The following is a 22,990-nucleotide window of genomic DNA, read 5'->3' as shown; positions in this document are numbered from 1 at the left end:
TTATAAGTTAAATAGGTAGTCTTTTTTTTTAAATCAGTTGATAAATTTTTTTCTTTTTATTTTGTAGTGTCTTGAATCTTTGAGTTTATTGAAGCGTATTTGTTTGTTTATTTCTTTTTTTTTTTTTTGAGATGGCGTCTCACTCTGTTGTCCAGGCTGGAATGGTGCAGTGGTGCTATAGCTCACTGCAACCTCCGCTTCAAGCAATTCTCCTGCCTCCGGATTTCTGCCCATTGCAACTTCCACCTCCCGGGCCCAAGCATCCTTCTGCCTCACAACTCCGTCCTTTCTAATAAAACTGTATCTTCTGTTTCTAGTGTCTGTCCTTTTCCTCCCAGCTCTTGCATAGTGAGCTGAAGGGTTTGTGCTGAAGTCCTAGTTAGTGCTTTTTGCTGTTCCTTTTTGGCTCTTTCTATTTTGCAAAAGCTGCCCCCTGGCTGTGATTGCCATTTGTGTGTGCTCATTGGTGTATACATTTGGCCACCTAGAAACTTTGGAGGTTTGTTTAAATCCACATCAGTCCAGCTCACTTCAAACGTCCTTAGTGACTTTTGCTGCTTAAAATGCTACCTTTTGTGTTCCTGAGCTTGTCAAATTTAGGACAGTGTTTGACAGGGTTTCCTGTTCTTTTATTTTTACCTCGAAGGATTCATAAATGTGTCTCTTTCTAGTTTTCTCCTTATTAGGAATAAAGTGAACTTCAAATTCCTATGATGGTTGCAATCCTAACCTCCTTCAAGCCTTGGTGAAAAATCATAACAGTTTTTATAAAGGGTAAATCAGTCACCCTTGTAGAATTTTCCATTCAAATACTGAGCCATGTGGAGCTGTTTTTAGCTGCTCTAGTAACTTTACAGAGATTAGTCCTGGTCTGGGAGACTCAAGTGTCTCCAGCTTCGTGAATCAGGCAAAAGCCAGGAGGGGAGTAGGGTGTAAGGCTTTCTTGCTTTTCAGCTCCCAAGCAATACAAGAGATGGTTAAGATGGCATGGAAATGAAATTAAGGAAAAGGAAAGGTTAAGGAATAAAATCAGTTACAATGACAGGTCACTGTTGATAAGATGTGAGGTCTGAAAGTAGAAACCTAGAGTTTAATTGTACCAAAGGTTGAAGGGTCTAGTTCCAAGGACAGCTAGAAATGGCTTGATCTTTTCCTTGTGTGTGATCTTTTTCCAATTTTGTTTGTTTGTTTGTTTTTCCAAGATGGAGTCTTGCTCTGTCGTCCAGGCTGGAGTACGGTGGTGCGATCTCAGCTCACTGCAACCTCTGCCTCCTGGATTCAAGCCATTCTCCTGCCTCAGCCTCCCGAATAGCTGGGATTACAGGCGTGCGCCACCATGCCCAGATAGTTTTTGTATTTTTAGTAGAAACAGGGTTTCACCATGTTGATCAGGCTGGTCTCAAACTCCTGACTTTATGATCTGCCCGCCTGAGCCTCCCAAAGTGCTGGGATTACAGGCATGAGCCACTGTGCCTAGCCTCAATGTGTGTTTTTAGCTTCTTAACTGATTCCTATAATGGCAGCTTCTTTTGCTGTTCTTTATGCCTCACTGCTGAGCTTCCTTGCCATGTCTGTGCATGCTGATGGGCTGGGAATGGGTTACTGATCAGCTACACATTGATCTCAGCAGCATATATGGCAGGCAAAACCCAGGGCAGTTGAAGCCTTCTGGCCAGATACCTCTGGCTGAGAGCAGCTTTGTCCGTTGTATCTGTGGGAGTAAGACAAATGCAGTTGACCATTGAACAACGTGGGGGTTAGGCCCACTGAACCCCCGTGTAGCCAAAAACTTATGTATAGCTTTTGACTCCTCAAAAACTTAACTATTAAAAAACTACTGTTGGCCAGGCACGATGGCTCATGCCTGTAATTCCAACGCTTCTGGAGGCTGAGGCGCGTAGATCACGAGGTCGTAGTTCGAGGCTAGCCTGTCCAATATGGTGTGAAACCCTGTCTATACTAAAAAATACAAAAATTAGCTGGGTGTGGTGGTGCAAGCCTGTAGTCCCAGATACTTGGGAGGCCGAGGCAGGAGAATTGCTTGAACCTGGTAGGCAGAGGTTGCAGTGAGTCAAGATCATACCTCTGCACCCCAGCCTGGGTAAAAGAGTGAGACTCCGTCTCAGAAAAAGTGTGTGTGGGGGGTCAGACCGGTGGCTCATGCCTGTAATCTCAGCACTTTGGGAGGCCAAGACGGGCGGATCACCTGAGGTCAGGAGTTTGAGACCAGCCTGGCCAACATGGTGAAACCTGGTCTCTACTAAAAATACAAGAAAATTAGCCAGGCATAGTGGTAGGTGCCTGTAATCCCACTACTTTGGAGGCTGAGGCAGGAGAATGGCTTGAACTCAGAGGCAGAGGTTGCAGTGAGCCAAGATCACACCATTGCCTGGGAAACAAGAACGAAGCTCCATCTCAAAGGAAAAAAAAGAAAAAGAAAATATTACTCTTTGAAGATCTATAAAATGTTTAAAGATCTCAGTGAGTTTTCAACCTTTTATTTACTTTTTATATTTTGAAGCTTATTTTTATGAAAGTAGTATATCCTTATTTTAAAAATTTAAACAGTACACAAAAGATTAAGAAAAATAAAACATGTCCATACTTCCTTATCCTTCTCTGTATTACATCTTTTTCCAGAGATAATCAACATTAATAATATGTTGGTAATCTATGGCATACCCGTCCATATATAAAAATATACTTTATGGGATCGTTACACAATTTTTTCTTTTGTGGTTCATGATTTTATGTCCTACCTTAAGAAATTCTACCAAAGATTTCCTTCAACTTTTTTTTTTTTTTTTTTTTGAGACAGACAGAGTCTCGGTCTTGTTGCCCAGGCTGGAGTGCAACGAGGCGATCTCGGCTCACCGCAACTTCCACCTCCCAGGTTCAAGCAATTCTCCTGTCTCAGCCTCCCGAGTAGCTAGGATTACAGGCATGTGCCAGCTTACCTGGCTAATTTTGTATTTGTTTTTAGTAGAGACGGGGTTTCACCATGTTGGTCAGGCTGGTTTTGAACTCCTGACCTCAGGTGATCTGCCCACCTTGGCCTCCCAAAGTGCTGGGATTATAGGTGTGAGCCACTGCACCTGGCCTCATTCAACCTTTTATTTTAAACTATTTCAAACTTCTATACTTACAAGAATAGTATAAAGAGCTCTTGTATACCTTTTACCCGTATTTCCCAATCCATAATATTTTGTACACTTGTCTAATCATATTCTCCTCTCTCTGTTATTCATATATTTTTCTTAAACCATCTGCAAGTTATCCCTTAATATTTCAAAGCATATTCCCTAGCAACAAAGACAACCCACCTACAATCATCAAGTGATAAGTAGCGTTACTATTTAATCCACTGACCCTATTCCAGTATGCATGCTTATATTCATCATGTCCTTCATGAATCTGGGATCTGATCAAGAATCTTGAGCTGAACTTAGCCGTCATATCTTTTTGGTCTCCTCCACTTTGGAACAATTTCTCAGTCTGTCTTTGTCTTCCAAGATCTCATTTTTGAAGAGTGCGGCTCTGATGATTTCTCATTAGATTTAGGTTATGCCCTTTGGGCAAAGATATGGCAGAAATAATACTGCAGAGCCTTATAATGATGATGACTTTTTAACACTTGGCTAAGATCGTGCCTGTCACATTTCTCCAGTGAAAAGCTAGGAAGTGCGTTTATTTATTACTAAGTAGTTATCCTGTTTAACAAACAGTGACTCCCCAGTTTTGCCATTCATAGGATCTTGCCTGACTCAATTTTTACTGTGATAGTTACCAAATCATGATTTTTAAATAAAATTCATCCTTCTTCTCTGTTTATTAGTTGACATTCAACTGTAAGGTAGAGCCATCCCTTCTCCTGCCTGTTGCCTTATTTATTTATAGCACTAGGGACTTAGGTTTCTATTTATGCAATTTTTTTTTTTTTTTGAGACAGAGTTTCTCTCTTGTTTCCCAGGCTGGAGTGCAGTGGCGCCATCTCGGCTCACCACAACCTCCGCCTCCCAGTTTCAAGCGATTCTCCTGCCTCAGCTTCCCAAGTAGCTGAGATTACAGGCATGCACCCCTATGCCTGGCTAATTTTGTATTTTTAGTAGAGACAGGGTTTCTCCATGTTGGTTAGGCTGGTCTTGAACTACGAGATCTGAAGCCCTGGTTCTATTGAATAGAGAATGGTATTTAGAGATCAAAATCTGAGAGGCTGAAACAGGAGGATCACTTGCGTCCAGGAGTTTGAGGCTGCAATGAGCTAAGATCCTGCCACTGCGCTCCATGCACTCCAGCCTGGGCAGCCGAATGAGACCCCATCTGTACAAAAAATTAAAAATAAATGAAAGTGAACACAGTTCTCCTTATGTCTCAGGATTTTTCCATGAAACAGATCTGGGCCCTGACACTAAGATATTTCTGGGCCTCTCAGAAAGGGCACTACAAAACAATGTTAGGACAGGAGCAAGAGCTTGGGAGCAAAGCTATTCACATTCTAGCTGAGTGACTGGGGGGGAACACCAGTGACCTTCTGCGTCTAGCACCTGATGCCAGCTATCGGCGTCATCACTCATACTCTCCTGGTACCCTGTTGTACCATCCACTCCACTTGCCAGGAAAGCCCCTTGTACAGTCTAGATTATAAAATCTTGTTTTTGTACTTTATATAAGTGGAAATATACAGCGTGTATTATTTTTTCTATCTGGCTTGCTTCTGTTCAACAGTATGTTTGTGAGATTCATCTTTTTTGTTTCAGGCAGTTGTATTTAATTCATTCTCATTGCTGTATCAAGAGAAGAACCCATACTTGAAAACATCTTTGGTTGTCAGAGGTCAGGGAGGGAAGCAAAAGGTGCTCAGGGCATTAGTGAGTAGAAGCCAGGGGTGCTCTTCAGCATCCTACAATGCACAGAGCAGCACATCCTACGACACACAGCCTTCACAGCAAGGCATTTTTCAGCCCCAAATGCCAATAGTACCAAGGCTGAGAAGGCCTGCTGTATAGTAACTGTTGGTGGGTATTTGAGTAGTTTCTAGTTTGGCTCTATTATGAATATGGCTGCAGTGAATCTTGACCTAGATATCTTTTGATGAACATGCTGCATTTCTGTTGAGTAAATACTGGGGAATGGAATTGTTAGGTCATAGGATCTAGGTATGCTCAACTTTAGTAGACATCATTGGCTTTTCAGAGTTGTCATACCAATTCACACTTCTCCATCAGGGTGTGAGGATTTCAGTTGCTCCCATTCTTCATGAATTAAATTGGAATTTTCTGCCTTCCTTCCTTTCTCTTTCAATCTCTCTCTCTCTCTTTTTTTTTTTTGAGATGGAGTTTCACTCTTTCGCCAGGGCTGGAGTACAATGGTGTGAGCTCGGCTCACTGCAACTTCCGCCTCCCGGGTTCAAGCGATTCTCCTGCCTCAGCCTCTGGAATAGCTGGGATTACGGGCATGAGCCACCATATCTGGCTAATTTTTGCATTTTTAGTAGAGACAGGGTTTCACCATGTTGGTCAGGCTGATCTTGAACTCCTGACCTCAGATGATCCACCCATCTCAGTCTCCCAAAGTGCTGGGATTACAGGCGTCAGCCACCGTGCCTGGCCTTTTTTTTTTTTTTTTTTTTTTTTTTCGAGACAGGGTCTCCCTCTGTTACCCAGGCTGGAGTGCAGTGGCACCATCTTGGCTGACTACAACCTCCACCTCCCAGGTTCAAGCGATCCTCCTGCCTCAGGCTCCCGAGTAGCTCTCTGTCTATTTTTAATCCTTTCCCTACACCCTCTTTGAATTCAGCTTGTGACCACTACACAATGCAGCAGTGTTTATTGTCAAATAATTCAGTTCTATACTTTGTAAAAGCTGGATTGTGCCCAGGTGTGGTTGCTGTGTATGGTAATTAGAGATGGCATTTAGGAGATGACTTGTAACCAGTGTTTCTCTCCTTTAAAGATAAGCGCTAGGTGTTTGCGTGTTCATTTTCTCCCTCTGCTACCACCAATTAGTTTTCCATAGTAAATTTTGCTCTAGTGGTTAGATTATACGTCATTTGAGTTCTTGTTTACCAAGTATTTCCAAGTCGTACAGTACAGTTTACCCCCAAATATATATATTATATATTTATATATGTATAATATAAATATATTTTATATATATATATTTTTTGAGACGGAGTTCACTCTTGTTGCCCAGACTGGAGTCCAATAGCTTGATCTCAGCTCACTGCAACCTCCACCTCCCGGTTCAAGTGATTCTCCTGCCTCAGCCTCCCGAGTAGCTGGGATTACAGGCGCCCACCACCATGCCTGGCTAATTTTGTATTTTTAGTAGAGACAGAGTTTCACCATGTTAGCCAGGCTGGTCTTAAACTCCTGACCTCAGGTAATCCACCTGCCTTGGCCTCCCAAAATGCTGGGATTACAGGTGTGAGCCACCGCATCTGGTCTAACATTTTTTTTTTCTTATAGTATATTAGTTATAGGGAAAGTAGATCAGATGGGGCCATTGAGAAAAAAAAAAATCAAGTAATTTTGGTCTCTAGTCCCTTGACTCCCAAACTTTGGTTCCTAGGATGAGTAGCTTCAGCTTCATCTGGGACCAAAATGCAAATAATAATAATTATTATTATTACTGAGACAGGGTCTTACTCTCTCACCCAGGCTGGAGTACAGAGGCACCATCACGGCCCCCTGAGCCTTGACCTACCAAATTCAAGTGATCTTCCCACCTCAGTCTCTCAAGTAGGTGGCATGCATCACTGTACCTGGCTAACTTTTTAATTTTGTTGTAAAGACAAGGTCTCACTTGTTGCTCAGGCTGGTTTCAACCTCCTGGGGTCAAGTAATCCTCCCCCTCAGCCTCCCGAAAGTCCTGTGATTATAGGCATGAGCTACCTCACCTGGAACATACTGAACTATTAGAGTGGGACCCTGTAGCCTGTTTGTTTTTTTTTGAGATGGAGTCTTGCTGTCTCACCCAGGCTGGAGTGCACCATCTAGACTCACTGCAACCTCCGCCTCCTGGGTTCAAGTGATTCTCCTGCCTGAGCCTCCCAAGTAGCTGGGATTACAGGTGCCCGCTACCACGCCCGGCTAATTTTTTTGTATTTTTAGTAGAGACGGGGTTTCACCATGTTCACCAGGCTAGCCTTGAATTCCTGACCTCAAGTGATCCGCCCTCCTACACCTCCCAAAGCGCTGGGGTTACAGGCATAAGCCATCGCTTCTGGTCTGTAACCTGTATTTCTACAGCCCCTCCAGGTGATGAGATGTTAAAGTAAAATATGCAAACCACTGATCAGTACTATCCTTGTCCTCGAGCTACAGGTCCACCCAATTTGGCTGATAGTTGTGGAAACCAGTGTTTCCACAATTAATGAGTCAGTCACCCATGCAGCATTAAACAATTTCCACAAGTGAATTCCATAGTAAGTCTTGTCTTGAAATGTTCATTGGCCATGACCTATTTTTGGCAATTTATTTTTCATTTTCTAAGTTCCCAGATGTCAGGATTTTCATATTTCCAATTGCTAGATGTATGCTAATAGAAGATTGCCCCTAGCCACAGGCGCCTTAACATTTGCCTATTTAAATACTTTGTATACTGTCTTTTGCAAGTATTTGCTTGGCATCGTTCAGCATCCAGGCAATGTTTCTATCGTAACTTTGCTGCATCAAAATCAGGTACAAATCATACCAGCTCACACAGAGATGGCAAGACCACCTTTAGACTTGCTGCCTGGGTCTTTAAAATTATGCATGTTAAACTTCTTTCCCCCACTGTGAGATGAGAATTTATTTTTTATTTTCTGAAGCACAGTTTTGCTCGTCACCCAGGCTCGAGTGCAGTGGCGTGATCTCGGCTCACTGCAACCTCCGTCTCCCAAGCCATTCACCTGCCTTAGCCTCCCGAGTAGCTGGGATGACAGGCACCCGCCACCACGCCCAGCTAATTTTTGCATTTTTAGTAGAGACGGGGTTTCGCCATGTTGGCCAGGCTGCTCTTGAAGTCCTGACCTCAGGTGATCAGCCAGTCTCAGCCTCCTAAAGTGCTGGGATTACAGGTGTGAGCCACCACGCCTAGCCTAAAATGAGAATTTAAAATAATGCTTTGAGGCTGGGATCAGTGTCTCATGCCTGTAATCCCAGCGCTTTGGGAGGCCGAGGTGGATAGATCTCAAGATCAGCAGTTTGAGACCATCCTGGCCAACATGCTGAAACCCTGTCTCTACCAAAAATACAAAAATTAGCTGGGTGTGGTGGTGTGTGTATGTAATCCCAGCTACTGGGAGGCTGAGGCAGGAGAATCACTTGAACCTGGGAAGGGGAGGTCGCAGTGAGCGGAGATCATGCCACTGCCTTCCAGCCTGGCGACAGAGCGTGATTCCATCTCAAAATAAAATAAAATAAAATAATGCTTTGGGTTCTGTGATCTAGACAGCAACTTCTTTTGTTGCTAATTAAATGAATGGTATAGAAAGTAAAATGATTGGGCCCCAGGAGAGGCAGGATTTTCTTGTGAATCCAGTTGGGAAATGTCTCAGTTACAGGAGGATTGTTGTTTTAGTTAAAGATGTGCTTTGGAAATGTCTTCTTTCTTCACATTAGTATCATGATCATTATCATGTTTAAAATAAAATAAAATAAAAAACACCATTTACAAACCACCTCGCCACCCAGAACAGATTTACAGTCAGCACTCTGTTTCCCTGGGGCCTGAATCCTTGGATTCAAACAACCTCAGATAGAAAATACTTGGGCAGGGAAAAAGAATGGTTGCTTCTGTACTGAGCGTGTACAGGCTTTTTCTTTTTCTTGGCATTATTCCCTAATGAATACAGCATAACAACTGTTTATATAGCATTTACATTGTACTTGGTATTATAAGTTATTTAGAGATGATTTAAAGTACAAGCAAGGCTGTGCATAGGTTATATGCAAATATTACCTCATGTTATATTATGGACTTGTGCATCTGTGGACTTTGGTATCCTCAGATGTCCTGGAACTCATCCCTCCGAACGACAACTGTACTTCATAGGCTGTCCAAAATGAATTGGACTGCCAGCATTCTCTACTTTTCCATGTATTACTCTTAGGTCAGGGGTAAAAACAAATCCCTGTATTTTATAATGAAGAATGAATCCCTGAGTCATTTGATTGCTTCAGTAACAAAGCAAACCACGTAAAAATACCCTCACAGGCTGGGTGCAGTGACTCACACCTATAATCCCAACACTTTGGGAGGGTGAGGCAGGCGGATCACAAGGTCAAGAGATCGAGACCATCCTGGCCAACATGGGTGAAACCTCGTCTCTACTAAAAATACAAAAATTAGCAGAGCATGGTGGCGTGCGCCTGTAGTCCTAGCTACTTGGGAGGCTGAGGCAGGAGAATCCCTTGAACCTGGGAGGCGGAGGTTGCAGCGTGCCACTGCACTCCAGCCTGGCAACAGAGCCAGACTCCATCTCAAAAACAAAACAAAAAAATCCCTTCTAAGGAAAGCCATCAGGTAGCCTCAGAACGGATACAATCTCACCCCATTTACCTAACCTTTTCTGCCAACGCAGCTGAGCCTCTAGACACTGCTTTAACAAACTCTCTCCGGGCCAGTCTTCTCAAGGCCATCTTTGCTTTCATTTACCTTTACATGTCTAGGGTTGCTGCTCAAACCTGTGTCCCCTCAAGTCCTTTCCCAAATAAAGGATGGCAGTTAATTGGCAATAGACAAACAAGTCTCAGAACAATTATGAGGGTGTAATGAAGTTTGCATTCGTACATGCAATTAAATAGAGGAAAGGCCAACGAGGGGATGTGTATACAAACCTCCTCCAGCTGGCACACCTTGCCTGGAGGTGCTCCTCCACCGAAAGCCCGTCATGTGTTCCTCTGGAGTTAAGTCCCAGTTTTTGAGCCCATGATGCAAGGTCTTTTCCACCTTCGTCACTGGTTGACTTAGCCTGGCTTGTAACAAACTCTCAGTGTCATCCGCCTCCAATTCGGTTTTCCCCAGGTCTTGCGTACCTTGGCCTTCAGATGGGAAGCCAAGAGGTGCTGAATGTAAAGGTGGCCGAGAGAAAGGAGAATAGACCCAGAGTCAGGCAAGCAAGTTTTATTAACCTGCCGGGCTGCTTCGTAACCATCAGAGGAGGCAGCCCTGAGCTTACAAAATGCGGGGTTTATATGAGGTGAGAGGGGTATAAGGGAGTTTCAGGACTGAGGTCATCTATCCACTGGTAACAGGCACAGAGATAGTTTGTCAACTTGTAACAGACCTACAATACATCATCCTATGACTTTTGTGGCGGCAGTTTTAAAAAAGAAGAGAAACCAGGATTTTTTACAGATATGCGTCAAACAGGAATTTACGAGCATGGATAACTAACATTTGTTTTCCCTGTCCTCCTTGGAGCTGCCGGGATGGGTGTAATCAGGCTTTGCTTAATTGTAGCACGTCTGGCAGCCTTGATGTGGTGCCTAGGTAGGAGTTCAAAAATGCAGCTGCAGAGCAGTCAGAGTCGCGGGGAAGGGGTCAGCTTGGGCGGAGGGAGTTTTCTAAGGCAGCTTGTCCCTAACACTGAGCATGTGAAGGAGGGTGATCTTTTCCCCCTCTGATTATTTTTTTTCATTGAGATTCTAAGTCCTCTGTCATTTCAAAGAAAGGTTACTCTCTTCACTTTGGAGTTATGTTCTGCATATCTTCCTAAGTAGAAAAAAATCATTAAATAGGCCAGGCGTGGTGGCTCACATCTGTAATCCCAACACTATGGGGAGGCCAAAGTGGGTGGATCGCTTGAGCCTAAGAGTTCAAGACCAGCTTGGCCAACATGGGGAAACCCTGTCTCTTCTAAAAAATACAAAAATTAGCTGGGCGTGGTGACACATGCCTGTAATCCCAGCTACTCGGGAGGCTGAGGCAGGAGGACTGTAATCCCAGCTACTTGGGAGGCTGAGGCAGGAGGATTGCTTGAGCCCAGGAGGTCAAGGCTGCAGTGAGATGTGATGGTGCCACTGCACTCCAGCCTGGGCAACAGAGTCAGACACTGTCTCAAAGGAAAAAACCCAAACACACCTCAAGTAACATCTGCGAAATAAAGACTTCTGAGTAGAATACAGAGAAAGCCTCTAAGATGGCCCCAGGGGAGCAGTGACACGTTTAGCCTGATTAATTGGCTAGTTTGGGAATCATTGTTTCCAAAGTGAGTGACAAGGCAGGGCTGGCTGGTGTCAGCTTTGTCCTCGGCTATAGTTAAAGGCAGGCTGGGAGGGCTGACTTGTTCAGTCTTGGTAGCAAAAAAGTGCATGGTGTCTGGATAAGCAGGTTGTACAGCCTATTAGAAACGAAAGGTGACAGGTAACAGTTTTCCTCTAAGACAATAAGTGATGTTTTTTAAAGTTCTCCTGTTGAGATTTTTTTGTTGTTGAGACTGAGTTTCGCTCTTGTTGCCCAGGCTGGAGTGCAATGGTGTGATCTCAGCTCACCGCAACCTCTGCCTCCTGGGTTCAAGCGATTCTCCTGCCTCAGCCTCCCAAGTAGCTGGGATTACAGGTGCGTGCCACCACACCCAGCTAATTTTTGTATTTTTAGTAGAGTCGGGGTTTCACCATGTTGGACAGGATAGCCTCGATCTCTTGACCTCGTGATCTGCCTGCTTCAGAAGGAGAGTAACCCGTGCCCCAGGACCACTGATGAAGGCCTCCTGTTGATAATTTTAAATACCAGAATCTGAGAGTGGAGAAAATTGGCCCAAAGACAGACAAAAAAGCTGGGAAGAAAATCAACTACATTTTTCAACACACAAACAATGCCATTTAAAGTACTGGATTGAGTGTAGAAAAATTACCAACATTCCTAATTTGGTTAGTGTCTATATTTCTTAATATAGTAGTAGTTAAAGTCTGTCTCCTAAGTTTGTATAAATCTGACCCCCATGTCATTGACCAATTGGAAATAATAATGTAAACAGACTCTGTTGCCTTAATTATGTGCACTGAATGCTTTGTCAAATTGTAACTATTTTAATATTAATTCTAAGCCGCAGGTCTTTGCCAAACAAGATACTGAATTACTCTCTTTTGTTTAGGAGTAGAATACACAATAACCTAATATTTAAAAGTATTATTGAGAAGACGAAAATCTTGAGATTGAATTTTTCTTTATCCTAAATTTTAGATGATTCTTTTTGCTCTACTCCATAGAAGACACTAAGAATTAGCTTGATCTGCTTTCTTATTTTATTTTTTTCTACTTGACCTAAAAATCCAGGGGTGGGTTACACAGAGTTTACTTAGGAGACTTTGGTAAGGGAGAGAGAAAAATTATATACAATCTGGAAACACGAAACATGTAAACAATGAAAGCTAGAAGAATGGAAGCGACAATGTGCTCAGGAAATTATGTGTCATTTTGTCGGAGGTCAGGGTGCCCTGAGTCCAGGGAGGGTAACACTGGTTTTCCTGACCATTGTGAAGGCAAGGAATCCGTGTGTTGTCCTATCAGTTCCATTCAGGGCAGGGTAGAGACTTTTCAAATGGAAGAAAATGTGCATTAAAGGACATTCTTTCTTCATGGGGTGGGGTAGTGAATGCCTTGGGGTTCAGGCATGGAGTTGTTTGGGCCAGGTAAATAGTGAGGGGAAATAGCCAGGCAGTCAGTGGTGAAGTTGGTATTTTGCAAGTCATTTTAAGAGGATACCAAATAAAGTGCATTAATCTGTATTTCATTAAAAATTAGCTGGTGGGAAAGTGAAAAGTTGAAGACAAGGACCTTCTAAGTAAAACAGCTTGATACTCCTTGGCCATAACACAGTGTTTACAAATAGGGGATAAAACATTCACTTCTTAGGCGCTCGATGAGCTTAACTGGGCAGACACTTCTGAGCATTCAATCCCATTCTCTGGGTGGTTAAAGGCTGAGTGCCCACCAAATCCCCTATCTCAGCATCATCTGTGACCATGATTCAAATTCTTTCCCATGAAGCTCTAAGGTCTCATCTGACTCAGTAGATGTAACTCAAGACTTGTACCTTTGACCCCAGTATTCTAAGACAAACACCACAGCGGATGCTGGAAGTGAAAGGAGAGGAGGGGTTTGTTTTAAAGTCAGGGGCCCAAGGTGCCCTGGCAATTTCAGACTCCCTGGGACCGGAGCTCCTCCTCCAGTAAGCTCTTGTTTTTGAAAAACAGTAGGGTGGGGCCAAAAAGCATTACAATGGAGCTGGGATGGATGAGGCTTTCTTTCATTTGAAATGTCACTTGTGTCAGGTTTCATGAAACAGTGCATTGGAAAACAGAAGCTATGTTCTGCCCCGTGGGTTGCGCTGGAAGAGCCGAGAGACCAGGCTGTGGATCTCTGCCACCAGCAGCAAGAGAGGGCAAGCCCAGCCGCCCGCTAGGGGACCAGCAGGAAGCGGCGCGCCTGCCAGAGCTCATCACTTCAACCCTGGCTTTCACTGCGCTCACTCCCTGAATGGCAGTAACCGGGGGGCGGGGGTGGCATGGGAAATGAAAGAAAAGAGATCTGGGAAAGTAAATCTGCCCGGGGAAAAAGAGTTACCGGAGTTTTGGCAAAACAGCTAGCAGATGCAGACGGGGTGGCAGAGGGAGGAGAGAAAGCTGGGCTTCAGCAACCTGCCACGGAAATTTAAACAAAGGAGGTTTGAGAGAGGCGGATCCGGCTGAAATATCGGCACGGGGACACAGAGACCGCTGCTGGACTCTCGGGTTGAAACGGAATCGATTCCCAGCGTCTCCATTGGGGCAGGAGTGTCTGGAGTATGTTCCAAAATAAGAACTCAGAGAAACGAGTGAGTTTGGAAAAAAGACTTACAGATTTTGACGGTCTCTGACATTTCACCCTTCTTTGAGGCATGCCTTTATCAATGCGTTACCTCTTTGTAATTTCTGTCTCTAGTGTAATTATTTTCATCGTCTTCTCTGTGTTCAATTTTGGGGGCGATCAAAGCTTCCAGAGGCTAAATATCTCAGACTCTTTGATGCTGACTCGAGTTTGCACATCTTTTATCAATGGGAAAACACCTTTCCTGTGGAAAAACAAACTAATGATCCATGAGAAGTCTTCTTGCAAGGAATACTTGACCCAGAGCCACTACATCACAACCCCTTTATCTAAGGAAGAAGCTGAATTTCCCTTGGCGTACATAATGGTCATCCATCATCACTTCGACACCTTTGCAAGGCTCTTCAGGGCTATTTACATGCCCCAAAATATCTACTGTGTCCATGTGGATGAAAAAGCAACAACTGAATTTAAAGAAGCAGTAGAGCAACTATTGAGCTGCTTCCCAAATGCTTTTCTGGCTTCCAAGATGGAACCAGTTGTCTATGGCGGGATCTCCAGGCTCCAGGCTGACCTGAACTGCATCAAAGATCTTTCTGCCTTGGAGGTCTCCTGGAAGTATGTTATCAACACCTGTGGGCAAGACTTCCCCCTGAAAACCAACAAGGAAATAGTTCAGTATCTGAAAGGATTTAAAGGGAAAAATATCACCCCAGGAGTGCTGCCCCCGGCTCATGCAATTGGACGGACTAAGTACGTCCACCAAGAGCACCTGGGCAAAGAGCTTTCCTATGTGATAAGAACCACAGCATTGAAACCACCTCCCCCCCATAACCTCACGATTTACTTTGGCTCTGCCTATGTGGCTCTATCCAGAGAGTTTGCCTATTTTGTTCTGCATGACCCACGGGCTGTTGATTTGCTCCAGTGGTCCAAGGACACTTTCAGTCCTGATGAGCATTTCTGGGTGACACTCAATAGGATTCCAGGTACGTACAGTTCCCTATTTCATGCAAAATAAATGTGTCATATTTGAAAGGGCTTTGGAATAATCAGCCACTTTTTATTAGGAAGTAGAAGATGAAAACTGGAGTATATATATAGTCCTTTCTAAATGCAGAATGATTTTTTTTTTTTTTTTTTTGAGATAGGGTCTCACTCTGTGGCCCTGGCTGGAGTGCAGTGGCACCACCACGATTCACTGAAGCCTGGACCTCCTGGGCTCAAGTAATCCTCCCACCTCAGCCTCCTGAGTAGCTGGGACTACAGGTGCACACCACCATGCTGGGCTAATTTTTAAAAAATTTTTTGTGGAGACAGGGTCTCACCATGTTGCCCACGCTGGTCTCCTACTCCATGGCTCAAGCTATCCTCTCCACCTTGGCTTCCCAAAGTGCTGGGATTATAGGCATGAGCCACCATGCCTGGACCAGGATGATGCTCTTTATGTGATCATTCACATGTTCTAGCAGTACTAAATAATACCTTTCCATGGTACCACTTTGTGGTCTATCAAGTCCCTTTGCACACATCATCTTATTACATCTTTACCACAGTAGCTATTACTGTTCTCAGTCCACACTGGTGTTCTTTCTTTCCCCTAAATTTGTCAAGCTTGCTCTTACCCCAGGATCTTTGCCTGGGCCACCCTCCTGCCTACTCCAGGTCTCTGCAGGCTCGTTCTCTTCAGCCAGATTTCCGCTCTCAGGTATCAGCAGCTCTGATATGCCCCCTCACTGGCCAGCACACCACCCTGGTTTTCCTTCAAAGAGTTTATTGTCATGTGGAATTAGGACATTTGCCTATGCGCATGGGTTTGTTCTTGGTCTTCTCTGCACTTGTTCCATGAAACAAGGGTTATTTTCTATTTCATTAAATGCTCCTCAGTGCCTAGAACAGATAGTAAATGCTCAAGTGTATATTAGATGAATAAATGAGTGAATGAATGAGTGAATGAATGAGTGGTAAAGCATGAGGCTTTCCTATGGCACCAGAGCTGTCTCCCTAAGACGCTGTGAAGCTGAGAAATATTTGGATCATGCATGTGCCGAATTGTATGTGTAGGATTTTTAAAAATACATTTTATTTCAGATAAAATAATGAGATTTTAGGAGAAACTCCTTGCTTTCCCATAAAATTTTTCCTGTCTTTACTAATTTACCAGACCGATTGTTTTTTTAAAGTGTATAAAACATGATAGGATTTCTTCTGAAGGAAACAGCGTGCTTTGGACTCAATGAAAAATACAAAATGGATCTCTGATGAACTAGACAGCATTATTATAGCAAGAGAAAAGCAATCATTGTTCTGGCTCTTGGGGGGCTGCCAAGTTGGAAAGGCTGGTAGGTGCTCTCAGGCTGCAGGGCAGGGCCTGCTGGGCGATAAACATACCGGCATTCTCTGGAAAATACCATGCCCGGTGTCTGAGTCCCAGAATGGCTTGCCTGGTGAATGGGGTTCACTCATATGCTGCGCACACTCTCCTCATCTGCCTCTCCCTGGGCTCATCCTCTTTTCACCTGTGATCTGTTTTTTCTACCATTCACGTATCATTGAGGAGCATTGGGTACTTAAGAGCTAGCTGATTTTCATATTTAAATATTATTTCCTTTCTATTTTAATTATTTCCTTAAAATTCATAAAAGTTGGGTACCAGTCAAGTGGTTCCTTAAGTATCGTGCTGAGATGAAGGCATTTCGTAAGTTAGCAAAAGTCTGAATTGTTGCTTTTTTTTTTTAGAAAAACATGGGTTTTGGTTTCTATTAGATGTAAATGTCTGTGTTTACTTTGCCAGAGGCCTGGTCAGTTTTATCAGTGTCAAATAATATAAGAAAATCAAGGGGAAAGGAATTTCCCTTTTTTCCTTACTCCCTCTCTGATCTCTTGGGAGACCAAAAGAATATCTGGATAGATATAGGACAGAATGGTATCTGGAGGGGTATAGGAGAGAATGGTATCTAGAGGGGTATAGGAGAGAATGGTATCTGGATGGGTATAGGACAGAATGGTATCTGGAGGGGTATAGGAGAGAATGGTATCTAGAGGGGTATAGGAGAGAATGGTATCTGGATGGGTATAGGACAGAACACCCTTTTTGCTGTAGGTTTGTGCCATGGCATACTGGCTTCTACCTTCTTACAGCAACAGTGTGACCCCGTGTAAATCACAGAACCTCATGGGACCTCAAATCTCCCCAGCTACAAAATGGGGAACCCAAGTAGAAAGACCCCTTTCATATATGTATACCTGTCTTTGCAAAAGACAGAATGCCTAGAACTGCGTAAAGACCTCCTACGCTGCTACCGGGAATCTGCAGAGAGAAAGGCGGAAGTGCTGGTGAGCCTGTACCATGTATGCCCGTCAGCTTTGGCGAGTTCATCCCATTTCCCTTGCAGGAATTGGAGGTAAGAGCTCCTCCAGAGAGCAACTGCCCGGAGAGGAAGGCCAGTGTGACCCATGTCAGTGCTCTGTCCTGTCGATTCTATAAAGGATACCTTTCAGGATAATGTGGCATGTCCTGGGGCTTTGGCTCCTTCCTTTCTTAGACTCTGGGCAACATCCTGGTTCAGGGAGAAAGGATATCCTGCTTCTAGATAGGGCCTTCTTAAATTACAAGTGAATTACAGCAAACAAACCTTCAAATGTCCTAGCCCTAGCGGTGCCCCTCTCTACCTTCAAACGCAATGTAAAATCCAATCCCACGCTCAAGTTAACTGCCGTGGTTTTACACTTGGGCATTCTTTGTGATTTAAGATTTGGCTTATGAATCTAGTTCTTGTATAACCACACAGTCTTCTGTCAATATCAGCTCTTCTATTTACTTTTTTTTGAGACAGTCCCACTCTGTAGCCCAGGCTGGAGTGCAGTGGCGATCTCAGCTCACTGCAACCTCCAACTCTCAGGCTCAAGTGATTCCGAGCTTCCCAAGTAGCTGGGATTACAGGCCCCCGCCACTACACCCAGCTAATGTTTCATATTTTAGTAGAGACGAGGTTACACCATGTTGCCCAGGGTAGCCTGGAACTCCTGAGCTCATGTGATCCGCCCTCTTCGGCCTCCCCAAGTGCTGAGATTATAGTCATGAGCCACAGCACCCAGCAGAGCTCTTCTGTTTTCAACGTCAGGTTTTAAGGGGTAAAATTCTTCTGTCCGTACAGCGTAAACATCTTTTTGCAAGTGTGCAAGTGCAGGTGGTGGTGTACATTTCTTCCCTCAAAGTGACTGCCTTCCTCTCTCTGAAACACCTGAAATTAAAATGTGTTGGCAAGACCCTGTGCAGGCATTTCAAGTTTCCCAAAGCACCCCCAAGAGCAATGTGACTAAGAAAATGATTAGTGTCCTAGAATTAGCGAAACTGAATAGAAAGGCTATTCATAGAAGTAGCACTAAATCACATAGCTTCATGCTGCCTTTTTTTTTTTTTTTTTGATGGTGTCTTTCTACTGAGAGTGACTTCTGTCTTGGTTTTCAACCATTAGGCTCTTTCCACACTGTTAGAAATGGTGATAGAGGCCGGGCGCAGTGGCTCACGCCTGTAATCCCAGCACTTTGGGAGGCCGAGGCGGGTGGATCATGAGGTCAAGAGATCGAGACCATCCTGGTCAACATGATGAAACCCCGTCTCTACTAAAACCACAAAAAATTAGCTGGGCATGGTGGCGTGTGCCTGTAGTCCCAGCTACTCAGGAGGCTGAGGCAGGAGAATTGCCTGAACCCAGGAGGCGGAGGTTGCGGTGAGCCGAGATCGCGCCATTGCACTCCAGCCTGGGTAACGAGCGAAACTCCGTCTCAAAAAAAAAAAGAAAGAAAAAAAAAAAAAAAAGAAATGGTGATAGAGGTCCCTGGGGACCCCAGTCTCACACTCCTCTTCAGAGGAACCAGGTAGAGTGGCTGTCCTTCTGTTCTGTGTGGCATGTGCACAGATGGGGAGTCTAGCCCCCTCGCTCCTGGCCACATTCTCAAAGGAAATTCTCCAGGATCACAGTTTTCTCTGACCCGTACTACAGAGCACCATGCTGTGACAGCAGTGGCTTCCCTGACTTCCGGGGTGCCCGTATATTTTCTAACATCTCAGATCTTTGTAATGATTGCTCTGAGTCACTTTAAGAAATGCCCATGTGCTCTACCTCTTTTGGCTATTTTTCCAGCATTTTTATCTGCCTACTTTCCTCAAGACAGAGCACCTGAAGCCATTTAGATTTTTGCTTTATGCTTTGTGAAATCGTTCATCAACTACCCCAGTGGCCACTGGCTAGCTCCTTCCCAGTCCATTACCACAGCCAGATTGTCTTCTTACACTTCAGGGCGGCTTGGTCTCTAAGGAAGAGAGCTACCCTCCTCTTTGGCTTCAGCTACTTTTTTTCCCTTGCTGCACTAAGTGTGTTTTTTTGAATCTTTGCTCATTCATTACCCTGACCTTTCTCATGCCATGATGTTTTCCTTCCATAAGAATGTTTTCATTTGTCTCTTTTCCTTTTTCCATTTTGTATACGTTTTTATTTTTTTTTCAGAGCCCCTTTGTCAAATTCTCTTGACCTCAGAAGGGACCACATGATCCCATTTCCTCATTTTTAATTCTAAAAATATCATATTTCCTACTTTGATTTATTTTTCTTTTTTAACTGTGACTTTTATTTACATGCACACATTCTTTGGGAGGGTGTTAGGACTCTTTTGGTTGCAAGTGTCAGAAACTCAACTCAAAGGAGCTTAAACAAGCACTCGGGTCACATATCCGAGATGCCCAAGGGAGCTGCCAATCAAGCCGGATCAGTGAGTGAAACAGTGTGCTCAGTACCCTTTCTTGCTAGGTTGTCTCTGTGTGGGTTGACCAACTGTCCCTGTTTGCCCAGGTCTGAGGGGCAGTCCTGGGGGTGGGACCTTGATGGGTAGAGTCAGGTCGAGATGGTCCCCCTGTCTCTCAGCATCTCTGTGCTGGCTTCCATCAGGCAAGTTCTCCCCTGAAAGCAAAAAGCAGCTCCAAGTGCACTTGCTTTTCACAGTGGTTGCTCCTGGGGGACAAGAAACCCTTTTTCCTGAGAGTTCCAGCAGCAGCTTAAGGGAGACCTCAGATTGGCCCTGCTTGGTCCAAATTCCCATCCCTGGTTGGGCACGGTGGCTCACACCAGCAGTCGCAGCACTTTGTGAGGCCCAGGCAGGAGGATCACTTAAGCCCAAGAGTTTGAGACCAGCCTGGGCAAAAAAGCAAGACCCTGTCTCTATAAAAAATAAAATATTCACCAGGCACGGTGGTGCACGCCTGTACTTCCAGCTACTCAGGAGGCCCAGGCAGAAAGGATCACTAGACAGAGTCAGACGTTGTCTAAAAAAAAAAAAAAAAAAAAAATCCGCAAAACCAAATTTCTATCCGTAAACAAATCACAGGGATGAAGAATGCTCACCAATGTTTCTTGGGTCCCTTTCCTATCCTGAAGCCAAGGGCTGGGGACAGGCTTTGGTGGAGGAGGCTGCTCAGGGTGACGCTGGGCAGAGTGACCCACAGGCCCCCTACAGGACACCTCCTTGTCCTACACTGGGGTGGGGGTGTTCACAAGCACATCCCTGTGATATTAGAGGGGCAAGATTTAGTGATAGACATATGGGTGTGTGGATGGATACAACTTTAACCACTTGAACAACTTTTTTTTTGAGACAGAGTCTTGCCCTGTCGCCAGGCTGGAGTGCAGTGGCGCAATCTCGGCTCACTGCAATCTCCGCCTCCTGGGTTCAAGTGATTCTCCTGCCTCAGCCTCCTGAGTAGCTGGGACTACAGGCACGTGCCACCATGCCCAGCTAATTTTTGTATTTTTAGTAGAGACGGGGTTTCACCATATTGGCCAGGATAGTTTCGATCTCTTGACCTTGTGATCCACCCACCTTGGCCTCCCAAAGTGCTGGGATTACAGGTGTGTGCCACTGTGCCCAAGCCCCACTTGAGCAATTTTAACTGACCTAAGCATACCCTTTTCTCTCATAAAAACATGTTTAATAATAATGTCACTCTATTATATTTGGACAGTACGTAATTTGCAAGGGAAATTTCTTATACATTATCTTCTTTAATTCTTATAAAACCCCATAAAAGGGGGACTGTTCCCATTTTAAAGACGAGAAAATTTAAGATGAAAATATGTGACTTGGCTGGGTATGGTGGCTGACACCTGTAATCCCAGCAGTTTCGGAGGCCAAGACGGTGGAACACCTGAGGTCAGGAGTTCAAGAACAGCCTGGCTAACATGGTGAAACCCCATCTCTATTAAAAATACAAAAATTAGCCAGGCATGGTGGCAGGTGCCTGTAATTCTGGCTATGTGGGAGGCTGATGCAGGAGAATTGCTTGAACCCAGGAGGCGGAGGTTGCAGTGAGCCGAGATCATGCCACTGCACTCCAGCTTGGGCGACAGAGTGAGACTCCATTTCAAAAAAAAAAGAAAGAAAATATGTGACTTGTCCAAAGACAAATATTGTGTATGCCTAACAAGAAATCAGAATAAAAAGAAACATCCAAGGGAAGGAGGTAACACATGTTATCCGCTTATTTTAAATGGAACCCAGTGTAATGAATTCTTCATTTAATGATTGCAATTATTGCAAGTGTTCTGAAGATTAAACTTGGCTAATTCTAAGTCTTATTCAGCTTGCAAGGTGGTTTTATAATTAGACCTGATTTGAAACTTTCTCTTTCATTCTGACATTCAGCCCATTTTCCTGTAGACTTTGGCTTTTGCATGTGAGCAGAGGTACAGGAAAAATGAAGGCAATTAATGTTTACTGAACATGTACCTATGGGCTTAGAGTATCTTGGTTGACTTTTCACAAGAATCCCATTCGGCAGGTACTTAAATCCTCATTTTGCAAATGTGAAGATGGGATTCGAGGGGCCGAGTAATGTGCCCTGTTCTGAAAGCAGGAAGCAGAGTAGAGAATGTATGCGGGGTGGGGGGGGTGTCCCTCGAATTCTATACGCTCTGAACTAAACTCAGACTCTTCCCTTTGCAAGTCCCTGAATTCAACACTGTTCTGTTAGCTCAGACCTGCGGGCTGGGTTCTCTCTCTCCCTTAGCTCTCCCTACACTCATCTTTGCTGATCTGGCTTTTCCCGGAGTGTAGGCATCAAGGGCTCAGGCTTCAGAGTCAGACAGAATGGGGTCAGACTCCTGGCTTCTCCATCACTAATGTACCCCCTGACATCTGTCAATCTTAATCTTTGTATCACAATATGGCACAGATGGCAGAAGCCTGGATCCTGAAGCCAGACAGGCTGAATGTGAATCCCGGCTCTGTCCCTTATGAGTTGTGTGACCTTGGACAAAGTACTTAACTTTTGTGTCCCAGTGACTTCATCTGTAAAATGGGGAAAATAATAATAGATATCAAATATGTAAGGTGTAAATGAGTTAGTTATTGTTATTGTATTTTCATCTATAAAACGGATATTCATTTAATAAATATTTATGGAGCACCCAGACACTTGGCTGGGTACTGAGAAATAGTAGTGAATGAGACACACAAGGCCCCTACCTCATATAAAATGTTGCAAATTATAAAGGGATTTTATAATCTCTCTCTGAGAAACCTGAAAGTAAATGGAGAGCTCTGTTCTTTTCACCTTCTTGCTGACTATTGAAATGAGACTTAGCTATCTGTTGACTTTTGGAGCCACTACTCTCAGTGAAATTCAGAATTTGAGAAATGTTAAGTTTTGAGGAAACAACCTCCTCAGTTCTTTTCTCAGTTTCCTTCGTGGCTCTTGCAGTTCTTCCCCCCTTGATGATCTGGTTTACATCTACAGTTGCTCACCACCACCTCAGTGCTCACCATTCATTTCCCTATGGTGAGCTCCCAGGCCCTCTGCCACATCTCCCTGTCTTTTGGATATCTCTTCTCAAAGCTTTCATGAGTACCTGCTGACATCTCCCTCCTCCCTACACGCCCAGCTTTCCGCTCACAATCTCTATGGTATGGCCATCAAGTCAGCCAACCTCCCCGCTTCCGGTATCCCCAGATCCAACCAGCACATTCTGTACATTTTGTCTGTGAGGTTTCTTTTTTTTTTTTTGAGACGGAGTTTCACTCATGTTACCCAGGTTGGAGTGCAATGGTGCGATCTCGGCTCACCGCAACCTCCGCCTCCTGGGTTCAGACAATTCTCCTGCCTCAGCCTCCTGAGTCGCTGGGATTACAGGCACGCGCC

At 44.3% G+C, this 22,990-nt stretch overlaps 3 protein-coding genes across 4 annotated transcripts in view; 2 read left to right on the top strand and 1 right to left on the bottom strand.

Moving 5' to 3' along the window:
* The window catches only part of CUNH6orf52 (chromosome unknown C6orf52 homolog), a 365,015-nt gene that overhangs the window by 220,518 nt on the left and 121,507 nt on the right, over window positions 1-22,990 (bottom strand). The gene's annotated exons all lie outside the window — the stretch shown is intronic.
* The window catches only part of LOC108302947 (N-acetyllactosaminide beta-1,6-N-acetylglucosaminyl-transferase), an 86,310-nt gene that overhangs the window by 10,063 nt on the left and 53,257 nt on the right, over window positions 1-22,990 (top strand). The window lies entirely within an intron of this gene.
* Window positions 11,576-22,990, top strand: part of LOC108302949 (N-acetyllactosaminide beta-1,6-N-acetylglucosaminyl-transferase-like) — a 24,269-nt gene continuing 12,854 nt past the window's right edge. The window contains exon 1 of one of the 2 annotated variants that reach the window (XM_017526700.2): window positions 11,576-14,786. In XM_017526700.2, coding sequence (XP_017382189.1) covers window positions 13,868-14,786 — 919 coding nt within the window. In that variant the 5' untranslated portion in view covers window positions 11,576-13,867. The remainder of the gene's footprint in view (window positions 14,787-22,990) is intronic. The other variant, XM_017526699.2, reaches the window with a different exon arrangement.

Source organism: Cebus imitator, unplaced genomic scaffold, assembly GCF_001604975.1.
Source record: "Cebus imitator isolate Cc_AM_T3 unplaced genomic scaffold, Cebus_imitator-1.0 Scaffold43, whole genome shotgun sequence".
Lineage (NCBI taxonomy): Eukaryota > Metazoa > Chordata > Mammalia > Primates > Cebidae > Cebus > Cebus imitator.
This window is presented reverse-complemented; position numbering and strand designations above follow the sequence as displayed.